The sequence below is a fragment of the Schistosoma mansoni genome (genome assembly GCF_000237925.1).
Source record: "Schistosoma mansoni, WGS project CABG00000000 data, chromosome 1 unplaced supercontig 0071, strain Puerto Rico, whole genome shotgun sequence".
Lineage (NCBI taxonomy): Eukaryota > Metazoa > Platyhelminthes > Trematoda > Strigeidida > Schistosomatidae > Schistosoma > Schistosoma mansoni.
Window position 1 is genome coordinate 1577184 of NW_017385989.1, and position 19949 is coordinate 1597132.

General features: G+C 36.3%; 1 protein-coding gene across 1 annotated transcript in view; it reads right to left on the bottom strand.

Annotated features, from left to right (window-relative positions):
• The window catches only part of Smp_163070 (hypothetical protein), a gene marked incomplete at its 5' end in the record, with an annotated part of 59416 nt that extends 40335 nt beyond the window's left edge, over positions 1-19081 (bottom strand). Inside the window, 7 exons of the mRNA XM_018791841.1 lie at positions 760-886; positions 5052-5399; positions 6860-6940; positions 12756-13069; positions 18637-18786; positions 18822-18909; positions 18944-19081. Of these exons, the coding sequence (XP_018645063.1) occupies positions 760-886; positions 5052-5399; positions 6860-6940; positions 12756-13069; positions 18637-18786; positions 18822-18909; positions 18944-19081 (1246 nt within the window). The remainder of the gene's footprint in view (positions 1-759; positions 887-5051; positions 5400-6859; positions 6941-12755; positions 13070-18636; positions 18787-18821; positions 18910-18943) is intronic.
• Between the last annotated feature and the right edge of the window lie 868 nt (positions 19082-19949).

Here is a 19949-nt window from a genome sequence, read left to right on the forward strand (position 1 = left end):
ACATTTATGGTTATGTATATTCTTGGTACTAACGTTAAGAGTTTGATGCTGCACTAAAGAACATGTAATGTACTCATCAGTAATGGGAATAAATCTAAATTCTATCAGCCTAAGCGTCAAAGACTTGTTGTGGATCAAACATGCCTATTCAGGAAGAATGGCAAGTTTTATAACGGATTTTATCACACTGAACACAAAAAACTGTAGCTTTTTCAAGAATATACAATACTTTAAAGCTAATATCACTTACCGGCTGCCCACACCGTGGAATGGTATTGCTTGAGGGACCTGAAAAGGAAGTTGGATCAATGTTGGTCTTAACGACCTGGGAGCGTGACCACAGAGTCCAAGAGACAACTGCTTGTGGCCGGTCACGCACGGCTTTTTTGTGGGGGATTCTTGACGTGTTATCTCCGTTCTTTTTAGGGTCAACCTTTTCTAACCCCTTCCTTCCTTGTGAGAAGGCAGTATCGCTGCAGTTGCTGGTTGTCTGAGGGAAACACATTACTGCTGTCACACCCCTCTACAGTCAGCAGTACGACTTCTCCCTCAGACCCTGAGTTGCTGCTTTTAGTCTTACTGTTCTCTAATCGACCTTCCTGGCATGATAGAACCTACAGGAACATACGTTCCAGCCAATATAGTTCGGTTGAGTCATCACAATAGGCAAGCCCGAACAATGTGGACTACATATGTTAAGATCTAAGCATATGTATACTTTATATCAATAAACAATGAAAACAATCTGATTTAACATACCATAACAATTCACCAGTAAACAATAAGGTGGTTTTATCTTTTCTGAACTAATCAAACTATCATCTCGTTGATTTTTGTACATAGCGAATCCTTCAAATTCTTGATGATAATACTGGCACATATTAGCCTTTAAAAAAGAACATAATGATCAAACATTTCAGAAACTCAATGATGAGTTAATTGTTTAACTTTAAAAGTTCCCTTAATTGTAGTTTATCATATGTGATTTATTTATTTTGTAGGGGCAGTGAAATGTCACTGAGCCCTAGCAAAATCATCCAGCAGTTGGGTCACTGAATATCGAGCAGATCATCGATCCCTGTCAAAGTCAAGGATAACAAACGCACATCAGTTAATCATACACCATGGACTAGCCCATGCAGTAGTGGTCTCACTAACATCTCTGAACTCATTCTTACTAATATATTTGTGTAACCACGCCCTTTATGTTATACAGTCTTTAAAGCAGCCATGGTACTTTGATACGTTGAAGATGTAATCCTTTTTACATACTGACCACGAGGTGTGACTTCAAAGTTAACTGGTTCGTCACACCACTCACATCTAACTTCAAAAGGCCCCCAATCATTCGACAGAGATCACCAATTAGATATTAGCAGTTCAGGAATCGATATTTGAATAATGTTTATTCTTTTTGTTGCACATTATCGCTAATAACAACGTCTCTGATTGTACACTTTCTTGTAACTTGTACAACGAAAGGTTGTACACTTTTCAGAAACGCATCTGAATGGGTTATGCAATGAATTGACATAGTGATCTGTTAAAACAAAGAAGGAAACAGATAATTTGTTGAAATACCCAGATAGCAGGAACAGGTAGCTCAGATATTCAAGCCGGTAGTCTAGACTATCATACATTGTCCGAAATAATCCTTAATGAATTGATTACATATTTTAGTTCAATTTCTCTTAGCTTACTTTCAACGTAGTTTACTTTAGAGAACATTAGGATGGTAGTTTACCACATATAATATATATTCCAACCAATTTAAAGACTTGTCATTTCAAATGAATAATTACATAATTGAATAAATGTGGTGTTTAAATAAATCAGTGACTTCTTGGTATTGATGACTGTTGTAATTTTGAATTCCGAATACAATACATTCGTTCGGGCTCATCTAATACTTCTTGATTACATTGAGTTATTCCTGGGATTACTAGTTTATACTACAATTCAAATACTTCTGATTATCATATTGGCGTCGCGATTGAGCCTGTGATGGAACGGTTGGATATAAATTCAGATTTTAATGCTTGTGAGGAGTACATGGAGATGTTCGAAATCTGGGCTATGACCAAGGAAGATGATGAAGATTTTAATATTGTGGCCCATCTTCTTACATTCATCGGAAAAGAAGCATACAGCTTTGTTAAGATTTTGGCACTTCCAGACAAACCGATTTCACTCCCCTGTGCAACTCTCAAGCAACTACTGTTGGATCATGTAAAGTATACAAATTCCTAATGTGGTAAGAGAGGAAAATCCGATAAAATGACTCGCCAGAACTTCAGGAATTCCACTTCTTCAATAAGTCGTCGCAGTTCGATGCGTAATCAAACTTATTCAGATAGTACTTCATTGAGCTGTGAAACAGTCCATGAAGATGAGCACGAGTTTAGTAAATGCTTGATCTGCGGAAAGTTTCACCCATATAATTCATGTATATTTCGTAATTCTAAATGCTTTAAATGTGGTATAACTGGACATACTCAGTCAGTTTGTAATACCATGGTTTATTTCGCTGAAAGTAATGCTAAGATGGATGCTTCTAATGATCAGTTATCTTTATCTAGAAGTGGTATAACGTTATATAACAGTCCAGAGTTGAATGAAACCCAGAGTCATTGGGAGACGAAAATTCCCAACCAACCAACTTATCAGATTTCTCATGTTATTGTACCAGATATAGTTTGTCATAATGATTCACATACTTCTGATGAAATTTCTTACAACTCTGAGAATAAAATGTTGAATCAGTCGAAGCATGATCAAAAACCAGATTCAGTTTTGGTAGATGCTGATTTTTCTTATTATCCATTATTCTCTAATGAAACTCTTAATAAATTCGAGGGAAATATTTCAGAAAAATCAAATTCTGATATCATATTAAATGTCATTTACCCTAACAATGAATTCATCTCTAGTGATATTCCTAATGAATGTAACAAATATGTTCTTGTTGAGTCGAATTCTAGTCACATTTCTGATGTTATTGTGTCAGATGTTGCATATTCTCACGAACAATGTTTGTTGAGTAGAATCCCTATTCGGTGGTATGATGAATCAGAGGGGATAGCAAAATTTTCCGAAGCAACCAGAGAACTAGTTTGCCCAGGAGTGAAGTTTGCACAGACAGAGAATCCAAATCAAGTCCAAGATTATCCTAATGAATATGAGGCAGATGAATGTTTTCTGTTCGATTGTTTCGCAGGTAAATCAAGCCTAGTTGAATCTCATGTGTTAATTACATATATCAATGCATATCTATCTGTGTATTCTAATATGAATAACAAAAAGAATATGTATCATGATTTTTACTCAAGTCAAACTCACATGATGCAATACCTCAAATTATATATCAGTGTTTATCCCCAAATACTCACATACAGTAGTCGATGCGTGAGATTTGAGGAGATAATGCAAATTGGGAACGTCATATTGGCTAAAACATTGCGATGTAAGGACCCAACATTATTTTGTGGAGGAGGATATTGTTGGAAATTCTATGATGCAAATTCTAAATATCAATGGCTTCACTACAAAACCGACATGCTGATTGTATACAATTCCGGAACCCAGGTGAGTCTGTTCCAATTTCGGTTGTTAATTCTAATACTTACGAGTGCATTTTAGATAATACAGTCTACATCCAATACACCGTCGGACAGATGTAAGATGAATTTACGAAGAAGACGAACAATCGATTAGACACTTACACTCCAATTCGAACTGTGGCGGTTGTGGTGTTTAAATAAATCAGTGACTTCTTGGTATTGATGACTGTTGTAATTTTGAATTCCAAATACAATACATTCGTTCGGGCTCATCTAATACTTCTTGATTACATTGAGTTATTCCTGGGATTACTAGTTTATACTACAATTCAAATACTTCTGATTATCATAATAAAGTAATAATGTGGTGTGGATTGCTTACATCCACATAAGTAGTATATGACGATGGTCGCGCATCGAATGTATTTCACTAGAAGATCGATAAGGAGAGAATGGGAACAGGATGCAATTGGTATGAAAATGCATGAACAATAATAATCGGAGACTATAGACTGATATTTTCACAAGAAATGGTCAAGATTGAGACCATTGATTGATAGTTTGCAAATTAACTGTTTACTATATGGTTGTCAATGTTCAATGAGATAGTCTGTAATTTTGGTGTCAATACATTCGATTGTCTCCACTCGTCTTCTTCTTGCTCACTACAATAATACTATTGAAATAAATTCATTATAATTCTACATTTAATCAAAAATATTAAGAATATTAAGACCGAGAGTGAACAATTGTCAATCAACACCAAGATCAGAATTTTCAATACAAATGTCAAGACAGTTCTACTGTATGTGGCGGAGATGTGGAGAATTACGAAAGCCACCACCCAGTAGATACAGATATTTATTAACAGTTGTCTACGCAAAATACTTCGGACCCGTTGACCAGACACTATCAGCAACAACCTACTATGGGAGAGAACAAACCAGATTCCATTTAATGGAAGAAGAACTAAGGAAGAACCGCTGGAAGTGGATAGGATACACATTGAGAAAACCACCCAACTACGTCACAAGGCAAACCCTCACATGGAATCCTGAAGGCCAAAGGAGAAGAGAAAGACCAAAGAACACATTACGACGAGAAATTGAGACAGACATGAGAAGAATGAACAACAATTGGATAGAACTAGAAAGAAAGGCCTAGGACAGAGTGGGTGGGTTGGAGAATGTTGATCGGTGGCTTATGCTCCATTGGGAGCAATAGGTGTAAGTAAGTAAGCAAGTAAGTAAGTAATTAAGTAGGTAAGTAAGTAAGCAAGCAAGTAAGTAAGTAAGCAAGTAAGTAAGTAAGTAAGTAAGTAAGCAAGTAAGTAAGTAGGAGTGAACTTGAATTCTGAGATGGAGGTACATCCAACTGACGAGTCCCAGATAAGAGGAAACGCACATCCTGTATTCCAGTACTAACCACTATCTATCTTTGCTTATGAGAAATACTGTTAAATCATATATAATCACCATAGTAATAACTTACTGGTGTAAATAATATAGTAAATTCTGTTGAACTATTTGGTGCAAGTTCTTTTGATTGTGGTTCTATTCTAAAACTATTGATTTTCACTTCATATTGATTATCATTATTGATTGATTGATGATTGACATCAAGATGTTTATTGGAAGTCCAATGAATTATTAAGACATGATTAGTACAATTTTGAATGATCAATGTATTACATATAGCTAAATCATCAAGATTTAAGGGTAAACCTTGATTGATTGTTTTGTTGAATTGTTCTACACATAATAATGCTTTAGATAATAAATCAAAATTTGAAGTAAAATCCCATATTGTATGATTTAATGAGAGTAATGGTGGATTCATCTGTGTTTAGGGAAGAAAACAACACCATCGGCCACCCGGAAAAAGAAAGAGTTAAACAATAAGATATTATTGTGATAATCATATATATTGGAAAGATATGTTCTGATAAGTCTTGCTGATTGAACGCTATATTCGGATAAGATGGTGGTTCGTGGTGGTCAACAGGAAACCCTGAACCCGGGTTTCGTGCCATTTGGCACTCGTCAGCAAAGTGTATCTGTAATCTTGAGGGAGCTGGAGCTCCTTGACGGATTTGATCTCGCGTTTCTTGTTGAACACCTTCAAACATCATCTTATCTTAACATAGTGCACACAGTATCGAGCCACCTAGACTAGTGGCCAGATTGTAACTTGATCGATAGTATTCGATCAGCACTAAGAAGGACTTGACACGCATGACATTGATCACCACCCAGTGATCAATCAGTTGTGGCTATATTCGGATCTTAAGCTAGTCTCGTTACCCACAAGCTAGAACTACAAAGCGACTTGAACACGAGAGAAAAGGCACAAAATATACGAGAAGCACTTAACTCTAAAGGTTCATTTATGTACAAAATATATAGAGTTTTTATAGTATTTTAGAAATCCTTGAGTTTTCCTGAAAATTCTAGAATACTACTAAACATAGTAGCAGTGTAGTAGTAATCAGTCAATCAGAACCTCTACATGTGACTTTTTATTTTCGCGATATTTCTAGCAAAAGTTCTAATCAAACGCTGATTGGATAAAATGCTACTTAATGTTTCCCGAGTGTGTCACCTATATTGCAAGAGATTTTCAGGATCGCCCCAACATGTTCATTCTCAGATCTACTTAAATAACACTTTGAAATCGGATAATATTATTTGAAACATTTCATAGTTGATTTTGAACACATATTATTTATTTATTTAAACACATAAATATTGGTACAAATGGGCACCAGAAATATATATATATATATATATATATATATATGCGCCACACAAATCTCATTGGATTTGTGTGAGGGCTGTGATGCTGCCCAAACGGAAACAGGTAGTTTCCTTAGGGGGACACACCCGGAACCTTTGACCTAAAGATCTGATCCACAAGGCAGTGGAGCATCGTGAGGAGATGCAGTCCCATGGTAGCCGGTGACCAACGATTGATTCATACGCCATTTGTTCTCTCAGGATAATGGAGCCAGCCCATGTGCACAATTGATTTGGAATCAGGGTTTTCCAACTCCCCTAGGTAGACTTTCCGGGTCCACCGACCTGCTTAAAGCGCCGGACATTCGCTTCCCGTCCTCTCAAATTTGTAAACAGCACCCCGCCACGAGAAGGCAGTGAATAGGACTTCCCTGTCAGAAGCTATATACGCGCGGCCATGTGAGAGCATTTCGGGAGGAAGAGCGAACTATCCCCTCTCTCGGCAAGATCACATATACTCAATCAATTACCTTAAAATCGATTATTTTTTTCAATATTACTCACCATGATTTCCGATGATTGCATCATTTCAGAATAAATCTCATAGCCATTTTGATGATTATCATTATCATATTGTTGAAATGTCTATAAAGTAATGGGACAAATTAACTTTTAGATATCATTTAGAATACTCATTCTACAATCAATATTAAAGGGAATAGACTGATTGAAATATTATTATAGACACTTTAGCACCCTATTAGGGATCAGATAATCTTACTATTTCTTCTCAATGATTTTGCTAATACATTTTAAAAGCAGCTCCTAAACATCCATCTTCCTCTATTACTAAACATATAGTTATAACAGATCATAAAACATCTCTTTACTCAACTGTTGGGGATGTCAAATCTTCAGAACTTACTTGATAAATTGCTTAATTTTGTAATTTTATTTTGAAAATTTGAATTTCCTTGTTTTCGCGCCAAAGGCGCTCTTTTCACCTTCAAGTCGTATTTCTCACTTGTAAAATATCTTAAATGCTATTGGTCTGTTGTATCTTTAAGTGTGCTATTTTGCAATGCTACCCAAGGACAAATTATCGCTGTATATATACGTTTGAGTTTTTTCCCCTTATGACTTACTTGTACTCGGCTGCTTATGGAAATTATATATTCCCCTACTTCGCCTTCGACTTCTTCCTCTAGTTAGCGGGACCTGGGACAACGGATTAGATTAGCCCATTGTGTCATTGTGTCATTGACCTTCGTTCGTTACCGAGAATCGACTTAGCTCAAGCATATCATCAACGTTTGTATTTTTGTATTCAAGTTGTCTAAGGCAGCATATATGAAGGTGTATTGAATCCTTGACCATGCAAAAATTCATTTCCTATTCAACCCACCCCGTTAATATAATTTCATCATTCATTAGGCTGAGTTTCACAGCACTTTTTCAGATCAATTTACTTTATTAACTTCTACTCTTCTTACCTTCCATTTGTATTATTGACCTTTTAATTTTTCAGATATAAATGTTTTTAACAAGTATAAATGTGATCAGATTGTTCGAAATGTATTGTGTTCATACATCATATTAGCTCTGATAATCTTCATCTTCTTATTACATTATCCAACTTAAGGATTATGTTGTAGGCGGTTGAAACATCATAAGTTAAGTAAAACATAATGCGTCTTCACATCTGCATTAGATCCACCGTTCTCATCAATGATGCTGCCCAAATATGTAAAGGTTTTTCCATTCTCCAAAGCTTCTCCGTCAAGTGTGATATGATTGGTGCGTGCTGTATTGTATCGGAGAGTCTTGCTTTTCCCTTTGTTAATATAGAAACCTACTTGTGGTGTGGTCTACTTATATCCATATAAGTAGTATATGGTGTGGGTCAGACATAGAATGTATTTTGGCAGAAGACCGATGAGGAAAGAACTGAAATGAAACGCAAACGTCTGGAAAATGCATGAGCAATGGAATAAGAGAAGAAACAGTGAAGATTGAAACAATTGGTTATTAATTTGCAAATTGACTGTTCATTGTTTGGTAATCAGAATTTATTGAGATAGTCTGTAATCTTTGCTTAAATACATTCGATTGTCCCCAACCAGTGTTTTGTTCACTACATTTGGTGTCGCTGCCAACCAGGAGGAGGAAGGGTGCTGTTCTGCGGACGCCACTGCGGGTCTGGAGTTGAGGTGCTAGTTGGGGCAGTCTGGTGTGGAGAGTTGGCGTCGAGTGGAGTGTTCTGGCGGGGCGGCGTTGGCTGTAGCGGGTGCTGTCGACAGAGAGGAGCAGTGGGACGTGCGGCTGCTGGGCGGACATCGGGTGTAGATGGCTCAGCAGGCCGGTGGAGTACGGGTGTTGGACGTCCCGGGTGCCGGGTGGATGCGGATGTTGGTGCCCCGGCAGGTCGACGGAGCTATGGAGGTCAGCGCGCCGCAGACTCGACATTCTGACGGAGAGTTTGGCACAGACTGCAGTGAAAGAAGATAGTGGCATGGCGAGCAGAACCACCGCATGTACGAATGCTTTAAAGGGGGGACGAGTGTGGTGTGGTCTACTTATATCCATATAAGTAGTATATGGTGTGGGTCAGACATAGAATGTATTTTGGCAGAAGACCGATGAGGAAAGAACTGAAATGAAACGCAAACGTCTGGAAAATGCATGAGCAATGGAATAAGAGAAGAAACAGTGAAGATTGAAACAATTGGTTATTAATTTGCAAATTGACTGTTCATTGTTTGGTAATCAGAATTTATTGAGATAGTCTGTAATCTTTGCTTAAATACATTCGATTGTCCCCAACTAGTGTTCTGTTCACTACATACTGATTCTGAGGCTGTTACACCTTAGCACCGTATATTCAGTAGTCGATGATATATGTGCTACATACTAGTCCTACCTAAAAATTATTTCAACTAATCTGCCTTGATATAGTAGTCGCGCTGAGTAAGCTCAGTCATCACATCAAGGTTAAATTGAACAGTGTTATGGTTCAACTGAAATCAGTTTGAACTGGACAAACATATCAGTTGTGACCATTAACATTAGATAACTTCATCCCATATCACGAATATATTGAGTTTGAAAATGTATAACATTAAATACCAACCAGTGGTCTAATAATTAAGCACACGTCACGAGACATGAAAATCCCGAGTTAGAGCTCTACTGAAGTTGTAAATGCTTATGATATAACAGTTCAACTATATGACAAAAACACCTTACCAATACTACTTAGTCTTCAGTAGTTATTTATTTTATTATTATTATTATCTAAACACATAAATATTGGTACAAAAGGGGCACTAGATAAATATATGCCCCACACAAACCTCATTTTACTCGTGTGAGGGCAGGTGGTTTTCTTAGGGGGCCAAACTCGGAGCCTTAAACCTAAAGATCTGATCCACAAGGCAGTGGACCATCGTAAGGAGATGCAATCCTATAGTAGCCAATAACCAACGATTGATTCATACGCCATTTGTTCCCTCAGGATACTGGAGCCAACACATGTGCACCATTGGTTTGGAATCAGGGTTTTCTGAATCCGCTAGATGGACTCTCAGTGTCCACCAGCCCTACCATGTGAGAGCATTTCGTGAGGGAGAGCGTACTCTCCCCACTCTTAACCGTACCAAAGCATTCGGGCGCCTCATTTGAAGTCAATATCGTGACAAACACCAACTAAAGATTCAATCAGTTTCTCCATGAAATCAATTACAAATACATTAATAATAAAACAATGATAATAATTCAATTAAACTAAACTTACATTGATTTCATTGCCCAATTTTTGATTATATAATTCTATATTCATTAAATGTTTTGGTTTTAAATGATGTGGTCTTTCAATTAAATTATGACATGTACCAAACAAATTTAAAAATTGTGGTTCCTTTCAAATTAAAAACAAAAATAATAATTTAATGATTATTGAATGTTAAACTTTCACAATAAATAAAATTCAGTTCGGAAGGGATCTTTATGGAGATTTAGTATTTTCATAGTTGAAAGCATGAGTCAATTGAAGCTAGACCACCAAGGAAAACCTAGAAGCAATAAACGGCCATTTCGTCCTATTGTGGAACTCTTCGGCAATGCACATCCACGAGAGATAGGAACTCACTGAAGACAATTGGTGAACGGTTTCTCAACTTCGTGGATTGATTGAAGTTAGACATTAACACCATGCGATGCCGACAAACTCAATGGTCTATCGGTTAAGTGCTCCAGTGCGAGACTGGTAGGTCCTGGGTTGGAATTTCACGACGCTTGGTCGTGGATGTGCACTGCTGAGGAATCCCACAATAAGACGAAACGGCCGTTCATTGCTTCCAGGTTTTCCTTGGTGGTCTAGCTTCAATTGGTTCATGCTTTCAACTATAAAATTTAGTTATCAAGGTTAATTGATAAATGGTCTAGTAGTTTCTAAAATATAATATCTGACTAGAAATAGTTTAGTTATCATCGACTCATTTGATGATAGCCATTGGCTCTTAGTTAATCATTTGATGATATCAAAGTTTCTAGAAGTATCAAATGAATAGAGCAATTAAAAAGCCAATTGAATTAGTATTGACCTTCTATGTAGAGTTAGTATCCTAATAGTTTATAGATTTATTGACAGTAGATATTCAAAGGCGTTTTTCGACAGAGAAAAACGAAGTATACAGAATAATAGGTTAATGATTATAATAAAGGTTATGATAGAGGCAGTGATCATTTATCGTGTATATAATGGTGATGATTGAATACTTTACATTCTATAGTTGAATTAATGAGTCGATTAATGTTAGATCACCATGGAAAATTTGGAAGCACTGAACGACTGTTTCATCCTTGTATAGGACTCCTCAACAATGCACATCCAAGATCACGGACGTAGGACTCGAACCCAAGACCATCGGTCTTGTAAGCGAACGCTTAACTTCTAGATTTGTTATTCAAAATCGATCATATTGACCAAAGAGAATTTACTTCCTCTCCTTTTCTATATATGAATAATTCACCATTATAAAGCTTTTTATGTCAATATTACTGTATTTCTATTTATGGAATGTATGAATTTATTAGAAAGAGGCAAACTCTTCCCATTTTTGATCACTTGACATAATCTATTTTAATGAACTGTTCAACTGAAAACATACACTGGGTTAACCATGATATAAATAAAAAGAGATTGACTTATCTTATGTAACAGATAAACACAGAAATTCAGTATATGAATAACTTGGATTATTTGTACAAAACTTTATAATTGTCTTTAACCTAATTTAATAAATTATCCAACTGATATTGTGGCGTGGTCTACTTATATCCATATAAGTAGTATATGGTGATGGTCAGATATAGAATGTATTTTGACAGAAGATCGATAAGGAACGAATAGGAATGAAGCGTAATCGGTATGAAAATGCATGAACATTGAAATCAGAGATGACGGACTGATATTTAAGGAAGGAATGGTCAAGATTGAGATTTTGCAAATTAACTGTTTATTGTATGGTTATCAGATTTTAGTGAGATAGCCTGTAATTTGTGCTATCATACATTAGATTGTCCCCAGTCATGTTCACATTCACTGCAATATGATGGAAAATCATTTAAGTCCGGATTCGGGGTTAATTTTATTTAAAATATTAGTAAGATATCAACAGAAATAACTTATCAGATATCTGCTGAATTCTTGTAGTTAACCAATAAAAAGCATATGTTACATCATTTGCTTAGAAATATGTTTCATAGTTCACTCAGATATTCATTTTTTATCGTAATTGAATCTTCTCATCGATGTTTAGGACTGCAATTGATTGCTCTCCTATTGGCATATGTGCATCCTGTGCGGATTGCCTCGATATTACCTTAAGTCATAATCATTATAAGCAAAGATAGGACGAAATCCACGTCCTGGATTCCGCTGCTAATCATTATCCATTTATGTTTATAATACTTGTCACACAATGCAATTTCGAGACAGTTCGCAGAGGATGCACATATGCCAATAAGAGACTGATCAATTGCAGTCCTAAAAATCAATGGGAAGATATAAGTAAACAGCACCATATGAATTTAAACCCCAGCCCATTGCACAAGCAAGTGAGTATCTGAACTCAGTAGATAAGTGGATAACGCGATGGCGTTTGAAGCGAACGATACTGGGTTCGAGTCCCAGAGTGAACATCAACTCTGTGATGCAGATCCATCTAGTTGACGAGTCCCAAATAGGACGAAACGCGCGTCAAACTGGATTCCATCGCTAGCCACTATCCATCTTTGCTTACCATGCTTGTGAATTAAGGCTATATCAAGGCAATACGCGCAGTATGCACATATGCCAATTACAGACTGACCAGTTGCAATCCTAAAAACATCAATGGAAAGATTCATTCAAAACAAACAATACTCAGTGAATAATAATAATTATTATCATTATACATACTTGATTACACACTAATAGAGTAAATCGACGATAAAAATGACCTGGTACTTGTGGATAAAAACCAATAATCAATTGTAACGTTTCTTTTGATTTAATGATACCATTCGATATACCTTTAATGATTGGAAATACTGTAGATACAATAGTAAATGATTGATTATTTTCATCAGTATACATTTGTGATTGACCAGCTACTAATTCATAGACTGTTGAATAATCTGAATGATTTATGATATTCACTACTTGATGATGTAATTCACCAATATGAGTGATTGGGAATGTACAGTAATTTGTTGAAAGTTGAATATTTACATCTGAAAGAAAAAGGTATTTCTTTTTGTTTAAAATGAAGATTGAATGAAAGTGTTTTGTTGTACATCTGTTGTTATAATAGAAATATACGAAATAAAAATTTTTTTTTATATTATTTAATCACTGAGTAATGTGCCTCCAAATGCTCTGGTACGGCCGAGGGTGGAGAGTCTGCTCTCACTCTCGAAATGCTCTCACATGGCCACGCGTATACAGTCTCTGACAGGGAAGTCCTAATCACTGCCTTCTCGTGGCGAGGGTGTTGTTTACGAAATGGAGAGGACGGAAAGCGAATGTCCGGTGCTTTAACCGGGTTGGTAGACACGGATAGTTCACCTAGGGGAGTTGGAAAATCCTCATTCCAAATCAATGGTGCATGTGGGCTGGCTCCAGTATCCTGAGGTAACAAGTGCCGTATGAATCAATCGTTGGTCATCGGCTAGCATGGAACTTCATCTCTTCACGATGCTCCACTGCCTCGTGAACCAGATCTTTCGGTTAAAGATTCCTGGTGTGGTCCCTTAAGAAAACCACATGCTTCAGTTTGGGAATCTGGGTAGTATCACAGCCCTCACACAAATCAAATGAGATTTGTGTGCCGCATATATATATATATATAGTTCCTGGATATAATTAATAGGATACTATAGACCAAGATTTCCAGCTAATTAACACTCATTACTAAGTCACATCACCGATTTTGAGGGAACTGATGCTACCTTCAGGTATTCTTTCTTGATGAGTGCTAACTAGCAGCACACATATTTCAAGGGTTTAATACCATAGGAATCACCAATAATGAAATCTTTTGATCTCAAAACAGAAACTTAATATTGTCTTTTACTTGGAACTACTAGATTATAATGTCCGAAAACTATTACCAGAAATGTAAAACTAATCAATTATTTATCTATTATATAAATATATATTTATTGAACAAGTGATTTTAATTAAGATCATAAACCGATCAACTTTAGACCACCATTGAAAACCTGGAAGCACTAGGCATCCAGTTCGTCCTAGTATCGCGACAAAAGAGAACTTCGGATGGGCTATCGATTGTTGGTATATACAGTAACTAAGTTGATACACTTGCTTTTAGTAGGGACAGCAAAGAAGTAAGAACATAATGTTGTTGTTGTTGTTGTTGTCAAACTGTATTTCTATATTCAGTTTTTTCATTACAACGGTGTTGGCTCTTGCCAATTTCTCCACTTGAAGTGAAGATATGAACTTTAACAATCTAGACTGATACATTTATGTAAGGTTGTTTGTTATTCATGATTAATCAACCTTATAAATATGATTGACATAGTTACTAAATGAACAAGTCAAAGTAAGTAATAAATGAATTCAATGTTATTTATTTGTTTAATTTATTTAAGCACATAAATATTGGTAAAAAGGGACACCAGATATATATGCGCAACACAAATCTCATTTGATTTGATTGAAGGATGTGATACTGCACAGGTGCCCAAACTGAAACAAGTGGTTTTCTGAGAGGGCCACACCCGGAGCCTTTGACTTAAAGATCTGATCCACAAAGCAGTGGAGCATCGTAAGGAGATGCAGTCCCATGGTACTAGAACCCATGTGCACCATTGGTTTGGAATCAGGGTCTTCCAACTCCTTAGTTGGATCCTCCATATCCACCGACCCGGTTAAAGCGCTGGACATTCTCTTCTCATCCTTCCAATTTCGTAAACAACGGTAATGCCACGAGAAAGCATTGATTAGGACTTCCCTGATCGAGGCTATATACGCGTGGCCGTGTGAGTGCATTTCGAGAGAGAGAGAGAGCAGACTCTCGCCACTCTCGGACGTACCAGGGCATTTAGGGGCGATCATACCACGTTGAAAGCATCGATACTCGTCCGAATTCAATGTAAGATGTACTAAAGGTTCATAATATAATTTTTCCAAAAATTATTGATGAATAACCTTACCTTTTGATTTACCTATACATTTTATCATTGTTTCACCATAACTGTTTAATGAACAAATTTTGTAATAGCCTATATCATAAGATTTCGGCATTCTTGGAGTGTAAGTAAACTTCATTGTGGATATATATGGAAAAAAAAGATAAATGAAACTTGTATATAATGAAACAATCACTAACTTATATATATATATATATATATATATATATATATATATGTATATATATATATATATATATATATATATATATATAAACATGAGAAGAATGAACAAAACCTGGATATAACTAGAAAGGAAGGCGCAGGACAGAGTGAGTGGGTTGGAGAATGCTGGTCGGCGGCGTACGCTCCATTGGGAGTAACAGGCGCAAGTAAGGAAGTAATTAATACATAAACGTCATTGTATTTATTACAACCTATTTACCAGCAAAGTAAAATTGTAGGTAATTTTAATTTCCTAATGATTTATTGCCTAATATTAGACAGTATCATTCTGTCTAGCTTATTGTATGGACCAATGTTCTGATCAAGCAACTAATAGTTTGCCTTAATCTATACATCGATGTACTTTAATTGACATTAATTATTTGAAGATGGTTCAAATGAACCATTCCATGTATTGTGCTAGTTGAAGTACGTTAGTACGACCTATCTGAAACCTAAAATAAAATAGGATCTAATATTATAGCTTGCTCTATATCAGGGTAAGTAATTTATCTAGATCATGACTAAAGCTTAGCCATGAACTTCAAACTATTTCTATCATATGTATAGTTGAAATCATGAGTCAATTGAAGCAAGACCACCATGAAAAACCTGAAAGCACTGGACGGCTGTTTCGTCTAATTGTGGGACTCCTCAGTGGCAGTGCGCATCCACGATTCCATCTCGCGAGATTTGAACCCAGGACCTACCAGTCTCGCGCGCGAGCACTTAGCCCATCTCCACAAACAACCCCCTTATTTAGATTATATTTCATTTGTTTCACTATTCTTCATACAAAAATAGATATCGCATAATTGATATCATTGGATTAGTGATTCAACTTATGTAGGATATCTGCAAGGTATTTACAAATTATACACCTTATAATTAATTCATCTAAAGTAACGCTTTTACAACTCACACTGATTTGTGATCTCGATTGTCCAGGAATGGTGGCTACTGATACCAGCGAACGAAAAACTGTACTTTCATCAAAACCAGCGTTCCGGCTAACTGGTTTGATTTTTATCGAACTATCAACCTAAATGGTGGTTTAGAATTCGAAGTGCAAATTGTAGAAAATTGTAATATGAAATAATAAAAGTATGGCACTATATATATATATATAACATGTAAGTTGGTACTTCACCCTCAAATGACATTGATACCAAGATATTCTGAACGATGTACTCGAGTGATATATATTAACGCATCACCAAATTTATTTAGAAAAAGTATAGTTATAACAAGGAGAAATGATACATTCAATTGTACACAGGAGTCACTTATACTGGTGGCCACATTGTATCTTCGCCGAGAGAATTTGACATACACTAAAGACTAGATAAACATGACGTCAGTCACTACCCAATGATAAGTTGACGCAAATGCTTCAATCTTATATGAGGTCAGTAGCAGCTTAAATAGCTAAATAGTAATTTTTATATGGTTTTAAACAGAAGCTTTCAAGTTCAAGCTATCATTACTGTCTTTCACTTCTCTCATTGGTATCTTGGACTGAAACATTTTCGTGCACCACAAACCTTTTAGTTTGATAGCGTTATAAAGAGTCACATGATCAAGAAAAATAAGTAGATTTAATCCAAGTTAACTATAACAAAGCTTTACTTAAGATTTAGGATGACACTTTCATTGAAGCTGAGAAGTCTAAAGATCTCCACACATCTGCTTAAGCTGATAAACAACTTTCCAAATGGTCGTAAACTGAAGGTATAACTTAATCCCAAATGCCCCTCATAGAAATCAGGACATAATAGGGTACCACAGGGACACATTATAAGTTCCTTATTATCTATACGTCAAGTTAATGCTGATGGAATGAAATAGAACGAGTAAAAAGCGTTTTGAAGAATTGTGTTTCATGACCTCACTTAGATAGACAGACAATAAAAACTAGATAAAGGCTTAGAATGCACCTCTACCTCTAGTCTACTGATTCAATCAGCCAGTCACCATCAAAGTAGAGAGCGTTAAAATTTGTACATCGCCACAACATGTCCATTGAAATATGTTCAAGCCTCTGTAAATTTAGTTCACATAGGCCACGAGTAATATGAACGAATAGAGACAAGTAATTATACATAAAAATGGGTATACATAAAGGGTTATGGTCAATTAATCATAGATACAAACAATATAAACTCCACCTGTAGCTCTTCTAGGTCTACTGCCGGTCACAAGCTCAAGTAAAGGAGACGAGTTGGGCATGAGGTCGGCAACCCCATCCCGTAGGAAACGACCTTGCTCAAAGAAGCTAACCACACATACAATACAGCTAATAACATTATAACAAAGTACGTGAGGGTCAGAAAAGCTCACATAATTGTTTGGATTATTCTGTCTTGTCAACTTACAACACAATTTTGAATTTATTTGAGTGTTCTTTGTATTTCATATCCACAAGGGTTTGTAGGTCCACTTAAATGTAGCCGGGCCCTGTTCAAGTCACGCAGCAATCAGATCAATGAGTATTGAAAAGTTTGCCGAATGTCGTTTAGGTTGAGGACAATCAACACGCATTGACCAATAAACAAGCGCATGCAGTAGTAGTCGAACCTCATTATTATACTTATTCTTACTGATATATTTTCACCAAAACGTTATGTTCTGGCGATATAGTCATCAAAGTAACCATATCACCTAGGTATTAAAAAATAATAATCCACATTAGGTACTAACGGCGAGATGTGGTTACAATGTAAGCCGGGAGGTCAACCCGTTCCCGCCCAACTCAAGTAAGCCCCAAATCATCGACTCAGATCATCTATGTTGATGATCTGCAGATCAACCCACGACCAAACCTTATTTTTGTTTAGTTGCAAATGAAAGGCGTCACGACACGTACAAAAATAGGTACAAAAATATTAACCAAAGTTTACGAAGCCCTAGTGGGGTCTGACTGGAGACATTTGTTTCAAAACCGGGAGTTTATGTGTTATAGCAAATCAAGTCTCGTCAAAAATGTACTGAATACGACGGTTGGTGAAGCTTAGGAGCTGAGAGGTTTATTATATGCAGTGTATCTTATGACATTCGATCTCTTTAAACTAACTTTACGCAGGTTATTAAGTGATTTTATCATAATGCGCAAAATAATAAAAAAATGGTTTTGATTTCAGACATCCTTTCGTATCCTTTGAGCTGAGTTGAAACAACTCAGAAGACACAGAAAGCGTGTCTTAAGGCGAAGAAATGAAAAATACATTTTGGCATGCAGGTACTATTGAGTGATCAAACCTTGAAACCTACTAATGAAGGAAGCAGTGTTAACACATTCGATTGACCAACTCAACAGCACCTTGAACGCTTAGTTCCCTACCAAAAAGAGATTAATACAGACCATTAGTTTATGATAGTTTAAATGATAGCATGTATCGACAAATATGAGTCTTAATAACCTACATTCGAATAATTTTCAACCACAATAGTTTCTTGTGATGAACGACCAGTAGATACATTGTCAAACGAAAGAAAAACAACAGATCCAGAATTTGCACTTTCACTCGTTGTCACGTTCACAGGAAAAATATGAAGTCGATCATTTTCCGCTATATATAATGATAAACAAAACGCCCTAGCATACCCGTTCCTGTGACATCCATGCGTTTCATTTTCCGTGTCTTTTTGTCACCAAAAATGCATATGACATTCGTCTTAATGTATCCTGGAGTCTAACTCCATAGTTAATGCAGCATGCTGACTTACAGTAGGGGCAAAAATAATCTCAATCGCCTTCTTTTCGAAGGAGTTGAGTGTACCTTCATCCAGGGAGATCTGCAAAGGAGAGGTCACCTTCAGTTTAAAATCGGTCTTTAACTTTCTAAAAGTTGTAGAAGGTTTCATTACTTACGTCATATTCTTCAGAGTGAAAATATGTGTTTTAATAGTATTTACTGCCACGGGACCAAAATTAATATTTTCCGGCAGCTTCACGAGATAGGTGTGTAGAATTGCCTTTAATGTTACGTTTGTTGTTTTGCCCTAAGAGATAATGATCAGTTGAGAAAAATATTTATCCGAAAAACTACTGATAAGTCAAACGTCATCTCCTCACATAACTCCATTAACTTTGTGGGTCGGAACGTTATCGGCAACTCAATAGTTGTTCCAGGCGACATTCTAAACTTGTTTTTATGCACACTACTGAAGACTCCTGAACGTGGCATTCTTTGAGAATGATCAAGTTATCAAATTACTAGTAAGTACTTACAAAAACGTAAAGTTATGAGATATTCTGTCCACATTATGCAGCCTCAAAATTTTTGTGTACTTCTCTCCTGGAACCCACTCTTCCCAAACAATCTCGTTTGTTAGTTCAATCCCATTAATCCGATGAATAGACTTATCGTCTAACATATTTCAAATGAGGACGTACTACGAATGTCATAGTTTTCAAGGTTACTAGAAATTATAACGAGCAAGCCTGAAAACATCAAATTAAAAAAGAAATATTGTCCATATGGATCTTAACCTGAATTTATGTAAAAGTGGTTTAGCTAGGAGTTTTTGGGTGATTTCAGGAGCATTTTAACTCTTTTCCTGTTGACGATTTCCGAAAATGGTTATATAAAAAATAGTATATTAGTACCATTAACTCTTGTTTGATCGTGTTACATTTTCAAGTTGACTCCTAGTGACACTCATATATCCAACTTGTTTGAATGGGAAGGAAGTGTTCGTCATTACTATGGTGTAAGCCAGATTATGTATT